The sequence below is a fragment of the Dryobates pubescens genome, chromosome Z (genome assembly GCF_014839835.1).
Source record: "Dryobates pubescens isolate bDryPub1 chromosome Z, bDryPub1.pri, whole genome shotgun sequence".
In the NCBI taxonomy this organism is placed as follows: Eukaryota; Metazoa; Chordata; class Aves; order Piciformes; family Picidae; genus Dryobates; species Dryobates pubescens.
In genome coordinates, this window is record NC_071657.1 from 58,565,185 (window position 1) to 58,581,292 (window position 16,108).

General features: G+C 40.7%; 1 protein-coding gene across 2 annotated transcripts in view; it reads right to left on the reverse strand.

Annotated features, from left to right (window-relative positions):
• Positions 1–16,108, reverse strand: part of CERT1 (ceramide transporter 1) — a 75,659-nt gene that overhangs the window by 56,928 nt on the left and 2,623 nt on the right. For both annotated transcript variants that reach the window (XM_054178109.1, XM_054178108.1), the window contains exon 2: positions 14,704–14,838. In XM_054178109.1, the coding sequence (XP_054034084.1) occupies positions 14,704–14,838 (135 nt within the window). The remainder of the gene's footprint in view (positions 1–14,703; positions 14,839–16,108) is intronic.

Below are 16,108 nucleotides of genomic sequence, written 5' to 3' on the forward strand. Positions count from 1 at the left end.
GTGTATGCACTCCTTTTTAATATATTTGAAACCTATGCCTTGTTGCTAAGAGAGGAAGAGAAACGTTTCCTTAAGATCTTGCTAAAACCTTTAAACATTTTTCTGGGCCATCCACTACATGCATATTTCTGGATTACCTACAGTTAAGAGACCAGGTCATCAGGTCAAGGGTTATATTCAGCTTGCTGTGCAGTTCCATGTTACAAAAAAGCCAGGTGATCAGCTACTCTGGTTAGGCAAGTTGCTTAAAGATTAAAAATATCATTAACATGGCTAAATACTGCTTTACTGGGGAGTCAGACAGGTGACACATGATTTGTGCATAATAGATGCATGTTACCCATTTACCATCCTACAGTACTTTTAAATTGTCCATTTTCCAATTTTTTTGACACCTGACATCAGACTCATTATTTCCCCTCCTCCTCCTCTTCACACCCCTCCCCCTGCCCTCCAAGTACAGGCTCCACCATAAGAACCCTGAATTAATGCAATATGAAAAGGCCTGTACTCCAATACACCTTTTACAAAGAGTAAATAAAACACCCAAATCACATGTGACCTGTTCTTAACAGAGAACAAATGAAGTTGATAATTAACCCTTCCCTCAATCAGGAATGAGTTCACATCTCATCTTCACTCTTAACTTGGCAGACTTAAGTATATAACTTTTCAGCATCATCTGTTATATTCTCCTTCTCAGTAGGCCAAGGACAAACTTCCTTGGTTTTCCTTACATGCTGAGCAATAAAATGTGATGCTGAGGATCTTACAAATTAATTTATTTGATGCAATAGAAAAGGGGAAGCCAGTAAAAACAAATAATAATAAAAAAAATAATCTCTTCCCCATATTAAGGAAGCAGCATGTATCAAAATCAGAACTAACGCAGTTAGAGTAGCGAGTGCATATTAGATGGTGGGAAGAAACTAAAAGAAGAACTCACCTGATTCTAGGAATGAAAAGTTATATGAACCCTTCTAGATGTACTTACATTGAGGTGCTAACAAAAACCCAGACAAAAAATGTAGTATAAAATTTGTGATGTATGGTTGAAGGAATTAATTTTCAAAGTACTTGTGAAAACCGCATTTCAGCTTCCCTGTAACAGTATTACAGTATATTAGAGGTTGGAAGGGACCTCAAGAGATCACTGGATCCAACCCCCTGCCAAAACATCATCACTTAGGGTAGTCTGCACAGGAATGAATCCAGGTGGGTTTTGACAGTTTACAGAGAAGGAGACTCCACAAACCCCCTACGCAGCCTGTCAAAGAACTCTGTCACTCTCACTATAAATGAGTTTCTCCTCATGTTCAGGTGAAATCTTCTATGTTCAAGTTTGAACTCATTGTTCCTTGTCTGTGCACCATCAAAAAGAGCTTGGCCCCATCCACTTGACACCCACCCCTCAGATATTTACACATGTTGATGAGATCCCCTCTCAGTGTTCTCTTCTCAAGATTAAACAGCCCCAGGGATCTCAGTCTCTCTTCATAGGGGAGATGCTCAAGTCCCTAATCATCTTCGTGGCTCTCCATTGGATTCTCTTCAGCAGCTCTCTTTCGTGAACTGGGGAGCCCAAAACTGGATACAGCACTCCAGGGGTGGTCTCACCAGGGCAGAGTAGGCAGAAGAACTCCCCTAGATCTGCTGGATGCACCTTTCTTGATGCATCCCAGGATACCATTGGCTCTCTGGACCACCAGGGCACATTGTTGTTCCATGGAATACTTGCTGTCCACCAGCACTCCAAGGTCTTTCTCTCTGGAGCTGCTTTCCAGCAGGGTAGCCCCTAACCTGTCCTGATGCATGTTGTTATTTCTCCCCAGATGCAGGACCCTGCACTTGTCCTTATTAAACTTGATGAGCTTTGCCTGCACCCAGCTCTCTGGCCTGTCCAGCTCACATTGCATGGCTGCACAGCCCGACGGGGTGTCAGCCAACCCCCCCTAGTTGCGCATCATCATTGAACTTCCTGAGGGCACTCTCAACCCCCTCATCCAGGTCGTTGACAAAGATATTGAACAGAACTGGAACCAATACTGATCCCTGGGGAACACCACTGGCCATAAGCCTCCAAGTTGACTCTGTGCCACTGGTGATGACCCTCTGAACTCTGTTGTCGAGCCAGTTTTCAATCCACATCACTGACCAGCCATCTATGCCACATCTCCTGAGCTTTTCTATCAGGATGTTATGGCAGACAGTATCAAAAGCTTTACTGAAGGCAAGCCGAATGGCATCCACTGCACTTCCCTCATCTACCCATTTGGTCACAAATCCATAGAAAGCTATTGATCAGTCAGACAGCATCTCCTCTTGGTAAATCCATGCTGGCTACTCCTGATAACCTTCTCCTCTTCCATGTGGTTAGAGACGACCTCCAGGATGAGCTGCTCCTTCATCTTGCCAGGGATGGAGGTGACGCTGACTGGTCTGTAGTTGCCTGGGTCCTCCTTCTTGCCTTTTTTCAAGACTTGAGCCACATTTGCTTTCTTCCAGTCATCAGGCACCTCTCCTGTTCTCCATGAAATTTCAAAGATGATGCAGAGAGGTTCAGCAGCTCTCTCAGCACTCATGGATACACCCCATGGATTTGTACGTCTTCAGCCTATGTCTGTAAGCGTATCTCTTGTGACAGATCTCTAACCCGCTCGTGACTGACCAGTGGAATGTCCACATCTCTCCAGTTCTGCTCCTTTGCTTCTAGAGACTGAGGCTCCTCAGGCTGGCCTTAGGAGTAAAGACTGAGGCAAAGAAGGCATTCAGCAACTCTGCCCTCCCTGCATCATCAGTTACCACATCTCCCACATCATTCAGTAGTGGGCCTAGCTTTTCCCTGCTCTTCCTTTTATCACTGATGTATTTGACAAAGCTCTTCTTGTTCTCTTCCACCCTTCTGGCAAGATTCAGTTCCAGGAGGGCCCTGGCCTTCCTTGGTGCATCTCTACGTTCTCTGGCAGGATCTCTATAACCCTCCCAACTGACCAGACCTATTTTCCACATACTCTAAACCTCCTTTTTATTTCTCTGCTTATCCATGCAGGTCTTCTGCCTGCCTTGATTTTTTTTCCCCTCCCAAGGGAAATATATTTCTCTTGAGCTTGGAGGAGGTAATGTTTGAGTATTAACCAGCTTTCTTGGGCCCTACCCCTCCTTCCAGAACCCTAGCCCACTGGATATTTCTAAGTAGTCTTGAAAAGGGGAAAATTGGCCCTCTTAAAGTCCAGGGGTGACTTTTTTGTTATCACCCTGCTTCTTTGCCTATTGATATTAAACTCTAACATGTCACAGTCACTGCAACCAAGATTACCCCCAACCTTAATATCTACTACCAGTGCTTCTTCGTTCGTTAATACCAGGTCCAGCATTCCACTTCTCCTTGTGGGTTCTTCAACTACTTGCAGGGGAAAGTTGCCATCAATGCACTGCAGGAACCTTTTGGACTGTTTGTGCTTGGCTGTGTGATCTTGCCAACTAATATCCGAGTGGCTGAAGTCATCCATGAGCACCAGGGAACTTATCTTGAGGCTACTTCCAGCTGCCTGTAGAAGGCCTTGTCAGTAGCTTCCTCCTGGTTCCGTGGCCTGCAGTAAACACCCGCAACCCTATCATCCATGTTTGTATGTTCCTTCAATGTTCCCCATAAGCTTTCAATGCTTTTATCATCTCCCTGTGGGTTAAGCTCAACACATTCTAGTTGCTCATTCACATAGAGAGCAACTCCACCACCTCGCCTTGTCAGGCTGTCCTTCCTGAAAAGTACATAGTTGTCCATAACCACATTCCAGTTGTGGGAGCTGTCCCACCATGTCTGAACAAGAGGACACAGTCTCAGGCTGCACCAGGGGAGGTTTAGGCTGGATGTGAGGAAGACGTTCTATACAGAGAGAGTGATTGCCCATTGGAATGGGCTGCCTGGGGAGGTGGTGGAGTCACCATCATTGGAGGTGTTCAGGAGGGGACTTGATAGCTTGCTTGGCTGCATGGTTTAGTTGATTAGGTGGGTTGGATTAGTTGATAGGTTGGACGTGATGACCTCGAAGGTCTCTTCCAACCCAGTCTATTCTATTCTATCCCATGATTCAAGAACCCAAAATCCTGCCATTGACACCAGTCCCACAGCCAGGCATTAATCTGTTGGATTTTATGTTTATTCCACCATTAGGCATAGGTAGTGGGGCAACAGAAGCAAATACTGCTTGCACTGTGGATCCCGTAACAATTCATCCCAGGGCTCTGAAGTCCTTCTTCATTGATCTCAAACTTCTTGTTGAAACTTCATCATTGCCTACTTCGAAAGCAAACAATGGATAGTAAAAACATTTTGAAATTTGAAAAAGCTGTGATTAATTAGCTACAAAACCCACAAGTGAAAAACCTGAGCCCAGTTTAAAAAGTACACAATTTAAAATAATCTTTCTAATGCATTTAATCTATGACAGATCCAAGCTGTAGTGGAATTACATCGCCTCCCTACAAAATTTTCAATTGCTGAAAACATGCTAAATATGAAAAAGCCAATGAACAGAAAAGGTATTGAAATTAAGTACCACAGAGACTATTTTAAAGTTGAATTCTATATGGTGCACAGTACTTAAAGTAATCAATGAAAAAATTCTCTATCAGCTGAATGAAAACATGTTTTACCAAGTTTAGTTAGCATTTCAGTGGGCAAGACAGGTCTTAAAAGATGGTCTTTTGTGACTTATTAAACACTAAGAAGTACTTTGTCAAGTTAGTGTGTTTGTTTCTGAAGTCATTGTTCATTTTTCAGAATACGGACTGAACACTGCTGTTCCAAATGGTCTGCCCCTCCTTGCATCCTTCCTCAACATTTCCTCTGAATGAGTATTATCACTGTTTTCCTTTAGAGATTTCTTCCTTTCCCAAAGTTTGAGTATGTGAACTAGAAGTCCTGCCTCTACTTGGGAACAATCCTCATTCTTTCAAACATGTCCACTAATGGCAAGCCATAATGACTGTCTTGATTTCTGTAGTGGCTTGACCCTGGGTGACTGCCAGACCTCCACCAAATCATTCTCCCACTACTGCTCCTTTGCTTTACAGGGGGAAAAAAATAAGATGAAAAGCTCACGGGTCAAGATAAAGTCAGGGACATCTGTCACAGCCAAAACAGACTTAACTTGGTGATAATTCATTTATTGCCAGTTAGAACTAGACAGTGAGCCAGACAAAAGCAAAAGCACAGGCAGATGGGGAATGAGGGCCCACGGTCAGTTCATAATGCTGTTCCTTCCTCACACTCTCTCCCATGGTAGGTCTTCAGAATAAACCTGCATGGACAATGCACAGGCTGCAGCCCCTTTTGTAGCATATCCAGCTGCTATGGTAGGGTACTCCACAGACTGCAGTATAGATCTCTGGTCTGGTGTGGCCCTTTCATTACAGGCTGTAATTGAAGTCTGCTGCACAGTGCTCTTTCACAGGCTGCTGGGAATTCCTCCTTGGTGCCTGGAGCACCTCTGCCTCCCTCCTTCTGCTCTCACCTCAATCTCTGGCAGGGCTGTTTCTTCCTCTTTCATGCTGTTAAGTGGCATTTTGCTAGAGGTGAGTGGCTCAGCTGTGTCCTGTACTGGGTCTGCTGAAGCCAGCTGGAACCAGCTCATGTCAGGGCAACCTGATCTCTCCTCACAGAGGCCACCTGACAGCCTTCACCCTTGCTGTGTACACCCAGTGCCACTATTAAAGCCCATCAAGACTCTTTTGTCTCTGCAAGTTATTTCTGAACGAAACAATACACTGTATGTGTTACGTCAGCTGTGAAACCACACTCAACATTTGAAACGCACAGTTCTCAATAGCAAACCTGTCTTTCTTCACAAAAGGTCCACATCCAGAAGTGATCGTGCAAACGTAATTTTTCAGTTTTTTGTGGTGAATCAACTATCCTGTAGCTGTACAACACCAAATTTGTTACTTAATATTTTACCAATTTATTTTTTTAATGACAAGGAATTACTACATAGTATTGAGTCATGCTATATTGCTTTATATATAAACAGACCTTTGACACATGCTACTTCCAGCTGCCTACTGAAAAACCAATGGCTTGTAATACAGAGTATAACAAATGTGCACTGGAAATACTGGCTAAACTTTGTTCAAAGTCGTGGCACTGCCTTATTAGAAGAGTTTCTAAAGCCTGAAATAGTTGCAACTATCTCCATCTGTTACAAAGAAGTATGTGCACATAACTAGTTTCTCAAGTGATTTACTAGTGACTAGTGATACACTAAGATATACTATGCAAGAGCTCCCAGGATTAGTGATGGGGTATTATCAAATTTGTAAAGGCAGAATGAAAAATCAGGATGTAACTAATGGGCCTGCTGTGTTTGAACATGGCCTGAAGAATTCTAAGTGTTACTGAAGTCATAACATGCTTTAGAGCCTCCTATCTCACATTCAGGAAGCGAGATACTCAAAGTGTTGTTTTGATATGAACCAAACAAGTGAACTGAGTTCCCTGCAGAAAAACGCTTATGATACTTCAAGAACTCCTTCAAGCAAAACCATTGCACTATCCAGAAACATTTAATAAAATAAAAAATATTTTTTCAAAAAATCAGAATTACATCATCTGTGAAAGCATCAGCTTAGAACTGATTTGAAATCACCAAGTCAAACTCATTAAGAATCTCATGGTCAGCAAGACACTAGTCATCAACCACTCAGTAAGGCAACTTTGTATTGTCTTAAGAGAATGCAGAAATCCTATGTATCACTACAGTGCATTTTGATAGGACAGTAGCATACAGCAAGAATCACACACAAACTTCTGCATCCCTAAAAAAAAAAATAATCAGTATTTGCATACTGATCATCTTTGTTATATTTCACACCCTTCTGCAGAAAAAATATAGAATTTGCAAGGAAGCCATGAGGCAACACCCAGAGAAGATAAAAACATGCTGAGACAAAAGTTATGCTTTGCCACGCTACACTGAGATGCCAAAGAGAAGAGTAAAGAACCCAGGACTTACTCAGGATGATAATGCATAGTTCCCATCCTGGGAAAATAGCAAAGTGGCAGATAAAGTAGAGGTCTGCTGTACTGCCATTCAGTGAGAAAAGGACAGGCTCAAGGCTCTAGGAAGAACTGGGCAGTGAGTAACTTCATGAAATTCAAAAAGGGCAAGTTTAGGGTATTCCCCACCCAGGAAAGAATAACTCCATGGATCAGTAGAGTTTTAAGGGCTGACCTGCTGGACAATAGGATGGCTATGAGCCAGCAATGTGCCCTTGTGGCCAAGTAAGCCAAGAGCATCCTGAGGTGCATCAGAAGAGCAGGTTTGAGGAAAGTTCTGCTCCCCATCTGCTCTGCCCTGGCGAGACCTCATCTGGAGTATTGGAGTTCCAGGTTTCTGAGTCCAAGAGAGGGAACTGCTGGAGTGTGTACAACAAATGGCTATGAAAATAAACAGGGGATTAGAACATTTTTGTTATAAAGAAAGGCTGAAGGATTTGGGGTTTTTTAGCATAAAGACAAGTGAAGTGGGGATCTTGTCAATGCTTATAAATATCTACAGGGTGGTTGTCAGGAGGATGGGGCCAGTCTTTCTTCAGTGGTGCCCAGTGACAGAACAAGAGGTGATGGGCACAAACTTGAACACAGGAAGTTCCATCTAAACGTGAGGATGAATTTCTTCACTTAGAGGCTAGTAGAACACTGAAACAGGCTACCTGGAGAGGTGGTGGAATCTCCATCTCTGGACTCATAAAAAGCCTGTCTGGATGCCATCATGGGCTACCTGCTCCAGGTGAACCTGCTCTGGCAGGGAAGTTGAACTAGCTGATCTCCAGAGGTCCCTTCCAAACCCTGACTCTGTGATACTTACACATGAAAGAAATTAAAAAGAGAGCAAGTTCAAAATTTTAAAGAATATATTAAAGACACTGGTCACTATACAGTATGGGTTAAATGCCTGGAGACACAGTACAGGAAATTCCATTTCTACTGGTCCTCATCACTGAAGAACAGTGGATTTCAGCACCAAAAAGTCTAAGAAATGACCAGAATATCTGATCTAAGCAACATTGTTAGAACTCATGAGGAACTTGGAAAAAGCAGTAATTGGAAAATGTATGCTTAAAGGAGAAGGCAAAAAGATAACACTCGAGCAATCACCTGAGAAGCAGCAATCCGAGTACACAAACAGAAGCACAAAGCTTGCAAGTTAGCAACTTTAGCAGGCAGCACAACAGCAGATGTGGCGTGGCTGCATATTAGTAAATAAAAAAACAGTAATCTGATCTTTTTACTTAGCATTCTAGGAACGCATATCAGACAGTAATCTGGTATTGTACAAACACTCAACAGAGATGTTAAAACTGTCATTAAGGGCTATCACAAGACAGATAGATCATTAACAGCTGGTTGCATAGCCGGGTTTTTGAGCAATGCTGCACCCCTGGAGCAGGGAGACATGTGAACCAACTGTATCCATGCACAGTAAGTTAACCATAAATCAACCTTAAAAACACGTGATTCGGATTGAACAATAATACAATACAAATACACATAAAAGTGTTGAGGTACAAAACTATTTCTTTGACACCAAATGCAAACACTGGAATTCTTCATGGCTTGGTATAGCAACTGTGAGAAATGCTCCATGGCATGAAAATGCTCTATCAACTGTGGATATGAGTTATGATCTTGAAGTAGACATTAAGTAATGAGCATTGTTAAAACTTAATTCTCTTAATTACTGACTTTTTTTCACATCTTAATCATTATGTAATGATCTGCAAGCTTGTTTTTACATTCTGACCAGTTATCTACCCAGCCCCCTGAGCTGGAAGATATGGATGGGGAGCAGAATGAGGCCCCCAAAGTCCAAGAGAATATGGTTACAAACATGCTGCACCACTTAGACATACACAAGTCTATGGGGTTGGATGGCACCAATTGCACTCTCTCAAGTATATCTGAGGGTACATGAGAGAGCTGGTAGAAATGCTCACCAAGTCATTTTTCCCGGTTAATGGGGGAAGTCCTAGTTGACTGGAAACTGACAAATGTGATGCCTATCTACAAGAGGGCAGAAAGAAGGATCTGGGAAACTACAGACCTGTCTCAGAGTGGTGGTGAATGGAGGTAAATCCAGGTGGCCACTGGTCACAAGTGGTGCTCCCCAGGGGCCAGTACTAGGAACAGTTATCTTAAATCTTTATCAGTGGTCCAGACATGGGAATCAAATACACTCTCCCAGTACTTCGCAGGTGACACTAAGCTAGAAGGGAGCACTGATCTCCTTGAAGGTGGGAAAAGGGTCTGCTGGGCAGAGGCTAACTGTACAAGATTCAACAAGGCCAGATGCTGCACTTCAGTCACTGACAACTCCATGCAACAACTGCAGGCTTGGGGCAGTGGCTAGAAAGGTGCCATGTAGAGAAAGACCTGGGGAAGCTGAACATAAGCCAGCAGTGTACTTAGGTGGCCAAGAAGGCCAGCAGCATCCTGGTCTATGTCAGAAATAGTGACAAGCAGAACCCAGAAAGTGATTGTTTTCCTGTACTCAGCACTGAGGAGCCCAACCTTGAGTACTGTATTCAGTTTTGAGCTCCTCACTAAGACATTGAGGTCCTGCAGCACATCCAGAGAAGGCCAATAAAACTGGTGAGGGCTCTTGAACACATGCACTATGAGGAGTACCTGAGGGAACTGGGGTTGTTTAGTCTGGAGAACAGGAGGCTGAGGGGAGACCTTACCACTCCCTACTACTACATGAAAGGAGGCTGCAGCAAGGTGAGCATTGGTCTCTTCTCCCTAGTAACAAGTGACAGAGGAAATGGCTTCAGGCTGCACCAGGGGAGCTTTAAATTGGATATTAGAAGAAATTTCTTTGCTGAAAGGGTTATCAAACACTGGAATAGGCTCCCTTGGAATGTGGTTGAATCCCCATTCTGGAGATGTCTGAAGGACACAGATGATGCTAAGGGACACCGTTTAGCAACAGACTTGAGAGTTAGATAACGGTTGGGTCCAAACTTAAAGGTCTTTTCCAACTGAAACAATTCTATGATTCTTAATGCTGGAAGTGTTTTAAACAATGCTACTAAGTATCTGTCTAGCACTGACATCTTAAATGTGTATTTGTAATTGAAGTTTGAGTTTAAAACTTTCTTCTCATAGGAAGCCTCCATTTAACTTGACAAAACTTGAAACATCTTCTGTTCATATCAATCTATTTTTAAAAATGTCAATCTGTATTTTGTGACACAAGCACCCAACTATTAATGGTGGCTAGCACCACACTATAAATAAACCAGAAATACTGCTAGAGTGAGCAAGGGTAGCTGTTCAACTAACCACATCTCTAAAAAGTTGAGTGAGATTTTTTTTTTAATTAATGGCTGATTACTGGAAAGAATCATCTTACTCTCTTCAGTCTGTACATAAGGAAATGAGAAGCTTAAAATTGGAAAGTTCCAGTTTAGATCATTCACGCATTGTGTTCTTGTTCTTTTCCTAAACCAGAACCAACACATTTATACCACCACTAATTTACAATATGAATATCTATTAAGATCTTCACAACAGTAATTTATTACTATTTAGGAAAAAAATAAAAATGAGGCAGACTTCGGTTTTCTATTTTCTTCCCTATCCTAAGATCTGGATATTCAAAACAGGTACTCAAGAAGAATTCCATCCTTTCAGAAGTCCATTCTGATGGGGAATAACTTGCAACTTACATATTAATATAGAACATAACTACTGCATTCATTAAGAAACAATGCTTTCTAATTACCCTTTCTAGAAAAAAAAACCCAACAAAAAACCCACCCTAATTTACTAAGAATATCTTCTTTATGCAAACTAAATTTATTTCTCATTCCTTAGCCAGGTATTTCCAAAGAACTGCCAAAGCATCTCTTTTGAACACAATAAACACAAACTGTTCTTAAAAGATGAATAACCACTAGCATATTTCCATTAAGATTCTAGCACAGAGTATGTATCATCACAGTATAATCAAAACCAAGGAAAATCACTGCAATACATCTGATTTAAGCTACTAAATTAGAAATCCATTAAGTTTTTCTACATCAGTAATATATACACAAAGGCAGATGAAGACCAACCACTTGATTGAAACAATGTGGGAAGTATGACTCCTATCTGAAGGTTTAGTTGGACCGTAAGCTTTTGGAACTCTTTCTGCATAGGCAGTCACTTCTAGTGACAAAAAGAGTACACACGACTAACTTCAAGCATTCCTTAATGTATCAAGCATGACATTTAAGGAAGAATTTTTCAAGACACTCTGTATGAATCCATGCAAAGAGTTATCCCAACCAATCAAATCCTTTGTAGAAAAAAAAACCAAAACAGAACTAATGAGACAAACATTTTGTTAGAAATTTGTAAATAGGTTAAAAAAAATGATCTATTCATATGAACTGTCATCAGATTTAAATTAGTAGTGGCCTTTGTGTGACACTGCCTGATGTGAACAGGTACAGCAGGTGACCTCAAGAGGTCCCTTCCCCTTAAGTTATTCTGTGCACAACAGGTTATTCTGGATATATCACACTGACTGTATGACTTTGTGCAAGTCACTATGAAAACAGCAACAGCCCTAGTAGAACAAAAGCTGTACAAGCTGGAAGGCCAGTTTGCCTCGAGTTGGACTTCCAGCTCTATTCCTATTTATCATGACAGACCCTGTGTCTTCCAGCTCCAAAGTTGACTAGTTTGACTTCAGGAATGAAAGAACTACAAAGCTATATGGTAATCATGGGCATCTTTAATAAACACCATCTGGCATTGACAACCAACTATAACAGTAATTTAGTATATCCAAGCTAGATTAATGACAAAGCTCAAGCCTGTGCACAAACAAACTTTTCATCATACTCCATTTTTTCTCAACACTTGACCACAAAACTTCCAACAAGTTTAAAACTCCACTCTGTTACAAACTATACACCTTAAAGGTGTTTTTCTTTACCTGGCTAAGAGCAACTCAGATTCATCTACTGACTTTCACTGTCCTCCCCATTAAAGTAATCACATCTGGCCAGTTCTTAGCATTTCACTACTTGATGTAATCCAGCGAGTATACAATACATATTCATCCTTTAGCCCACTATTCCAGAAAAGAGCTCTTTTCAATCCTGGTGGTTTACATAGTGAGCAGTCCAACCAAACCCCCCTCTTTTTTATTCAGTTAAATACTGTTGTCACAGGAAACTACTTGTTTTGGAGGGATGACATTTTAATCCTACACTTAAAATACATGGAGGAGCTATTTTAACAAGCTAATTTAAAGTGTTCCTCTCATTAAAGAGGTGAGAAATGAGTGTCTTACAAAAATATCCCTGTAGAATTATCTGTCTGTCCATCTCTACCTACTGTGATAGAAATCATAAAACAAGAGAAGCAACTGTGGCTTTCTGAATACAACATCCACATCTCAATTAATACTACAACATCATTAGGCTGATCTTCACTGCTGGAAGTACAGTAAGACTACTCAGCCATAGCAGCTTTCCAAATTTATGCTTCTGCATCAACAAAGTATTACTAGTAATATAGAATGTCCATGTTAACTACACACAGAAAGTAATTTAATTTCCCACTGAATCCAAAGAGTTATCAAGAGGTAGGATTGGACCAGCCACTAGATGAGTTACAGATACTATTAAACTCTTCCAAAAGGGGAACAGAAAAGGAGTAAGAGAGGCTTATGAATTGGAAAACTAAAACAGCTTTAATGAAAATAACAATAAAAAGAAATATACATAAATAGATATAAAGTCAATGTAGAACCCAACTCCTTGACAGCAATTAAGTTATTGTCAATGTTGGCAGGCACTAGGTTAGTTCTAGACTGGACTCAGAAGCAGACAGGAACTGGGTTCAGGAGCACATTCCAGTATTCACTGGATACTGGAACTGGATTTAGGAACAGAGTCCTCATTGGATGCTACCCATTGAAGAATAGAGCTTTACCCTCATGATCCTTCAGCTTTACACTGAATATGACATATATAGAACAGACCTTGCTGGTCAGTTTAGGGTCACCTGTCCTGTCCACTCCACTCCCCCTGCAGGTGCCACATCTTACTTTCAGCACTTCCAAAGTGGTACACAAAGTTTAGCAGTGACCTTGAACTGCATGCCATGGTGCTAACTATACCTTGAGCATTTTCACTACTGGAAGCAGATACTCTCCATAAAACCATGTTGTTAACTTCAGAAAGTTCAGTCAATTAGAAGAGACAGAGCTGAAAAAGAAAATTGCTGAACAGAATTAGTCCTGTCCTACTCAAACCAGGACATCAATACACTCAAGAAGCTCAAGAGCTGAAAAAAATGCAACAATTCAACTCCCTGTTACCAGATGTAGACAGAAGAGGTAAAAAAGCTGTCTGTAGGAAGGTCTAGTCTTAGACACTTGCTAGACAAGAGCTAAGATCACCAGCTTCCATGTATGAAGTGTAACATCACAAAATATTCTATCAGCAACAGCAGTGTCACTAATTTCTCATTTTGCCTCCACAACTGGAATTCAGGATGCTGAGATGTGTTCCATAGCATGCTCCGAGACATCCCTTGGCCTACCTCTTTGCCACCACATTCTTTTTTGGAAGTCCTTTTCAGAGGCTGGTACTACTGCCCACAGCCAAAAGTACACTTAAGTCAGAATTCCTGAGAATCTTGAGAAATTTTAAAAACTTTTAAAAAACTAACTTTAAAATTAAGTAATCTGTTTTAATTTTTAAATTATTGTAACACTGGTCAGACATCTAAATGTAAAAATCTGGTTTTCCTTCACAACCTTTTCCCCCAAAATGCATACAGTTGGTGCAACCTGGGTTCCCTCCCCCCCAACCAAGATATGGTTAATAAAACTCTATTTGTAAGCTGAGTATCAGTACGAAAGAAAACTTCTCATTTGTCATCCTTAATTCAGTTTGAAAAAAATCACATTTGATGAGGTAAGAAAATAAATAGTAAGTACTTGTGTGCTACACAAAAGTGCAGCTACTTCTTCCCCTAAATCACATGACTATTTAACAGTAACAGAAAAGCTACAGCATGCTTTTTGATGAGCATTAGCCATAATACATATCATAATCTAGAAAGCCAAAAAAGCAGATTTTTCTTTATCTAAGACAAACTCATCTTTATGAGATTTCATTTATATGTAAGCTCTTTATTCTTACCAATATAATACCTGATCTTTTAGCATTACACAACAACAGCAACACATGAACTTGCTCAGAGGAGGAAGCACGCAGCAGAACATTTTCTTTTGGAAATGTTCTACAGAGCTGTGTTCAGAAAGTACAGTTGAGGAAGTACCTTCTCTCTATAGTGCAAAGTATAGAGATTGATGGATGTTACCTCCTTTGGGAAGTTGGTTCAGAATCTTAAGCCAAGCCCTGGAAAAGCTTTGCAGCCTCCAGAGGCAAACTGTATCCCTACCCACAGAAATCTCTAACATAGGAGTGAAAAGCTGCTTACTGCAGCCACAAATGAGAACAGCTTGTTTCTTATCAGGAATTTTTTGCCCTGCTCCACAGTGCTCCATTGATACAACTAATTTTCATAACAGATGATCTAATGAAATTTCCCACACTCATGCTTGCTTTCAGCAGACATTAGCCAACACATATATCATACCTCAAAAGAGACAGGAACAATGAAATAGTACTTACTGTAATCACAGCCTTGCTCAGACAGATAGAGCCTCTGCAGCCATACTCGGTTTCATCTTCAGACTTGTAATAACTGAGTGTGTTGCTTTTCAGGACTACCCATCTATCCTGCCACCCATGAATATAGTTGGTCCACTGTAAGAAAAAAAATTCAAAACATCAGCTAACAGAAAAATAACAATAAAAGACAATGTGGCTAATATTTCTCAGGCTTCTGAGCATCAGGAGAAAAAACCCTAAAGTTCTTCCCACTTGAGAATTTTATTCTGCTCAGAGTTTCCAAAATAATTTCACAAATTCTTAAAGGCACTAAAAACCAGTTGTTTCAAATGAACAGTAGAACAGATGTCTTTGCTGCAACTGCATTGCCAAGACCAGTTAAAATAAAGGTTATAAATGCAATGACAAAAATCAAGGCAAGGGAGGGAGGTGGGGGAGGGCAGAAATGAAACACAAATCACTACGGCAAGTTTAGCCACCTGATTTAAAATCTTGAGTTAGACCAAAAGGCAAACTTAAGGAGAACATGGAATAATTTATGTAAAATTTCTAGAAAAATTGTTTTACTCAAGTATCACGATACAAATATGCCATTACTCTACAGTATGTAACTACTATGCCTACAGTTATAATTTCTTAACTGATTCAATACTGCCCATAAAAATTTCTTCAGGTTTTAATTCCTAACTACTTTCTTATTAATAAGATACTTATCAGTAAACATGCAACCATCCTTTTTGCTATTCAGAATTTTCTAGGGACTCCATTCACAAATGGAATGAAACCAATACTCCAAGAACACGTTTTGGATTCATGATACAGATGTCAATTAAGAAGTGACTAAGTGTTCTGGTTATTAATCAGAACCCAACACCAAGAGAGGATCAGGACTGCTCTGTAACTGACTTTTTACTGCTGCTTGATCTTTAATAACAGTGCAAAAATTGTAAGCCAGAAAAAAAGTGGAAACAAAGTAATTTTATCATGCAAGCACTTCTCTGATCACGACAGACATTCTTTGACTAAACACTCTGAAAAATAAGCCCTTTTTCATCACTGAAGTCTAACCACTATTCTTCATTTTGCAATACATGAATGGGGGGGGGGAGAAGAAAGTTGACAACCACCTCATTTCCACTTTATACTACACACATTAGTTAATGCAAGTCTTATAACTACGTGTTAACTCCAGTAATTATAAGAGATAAAACAATTCCGTAGTGAGAAATCCCCTAACAATTTTCAAGCATAGGTAGGACCTTAATTTGCTCTCAAAAAACAATGCCCTTTTTGACATCTCAATACATGAATTGCTAGGTAAACAAAACCTCACATGCACTCAGTACATGAACACAAGCACAAGCAGTTGTGGATGTACACAGCTTCCTGCCTTCCTGTTTTCACA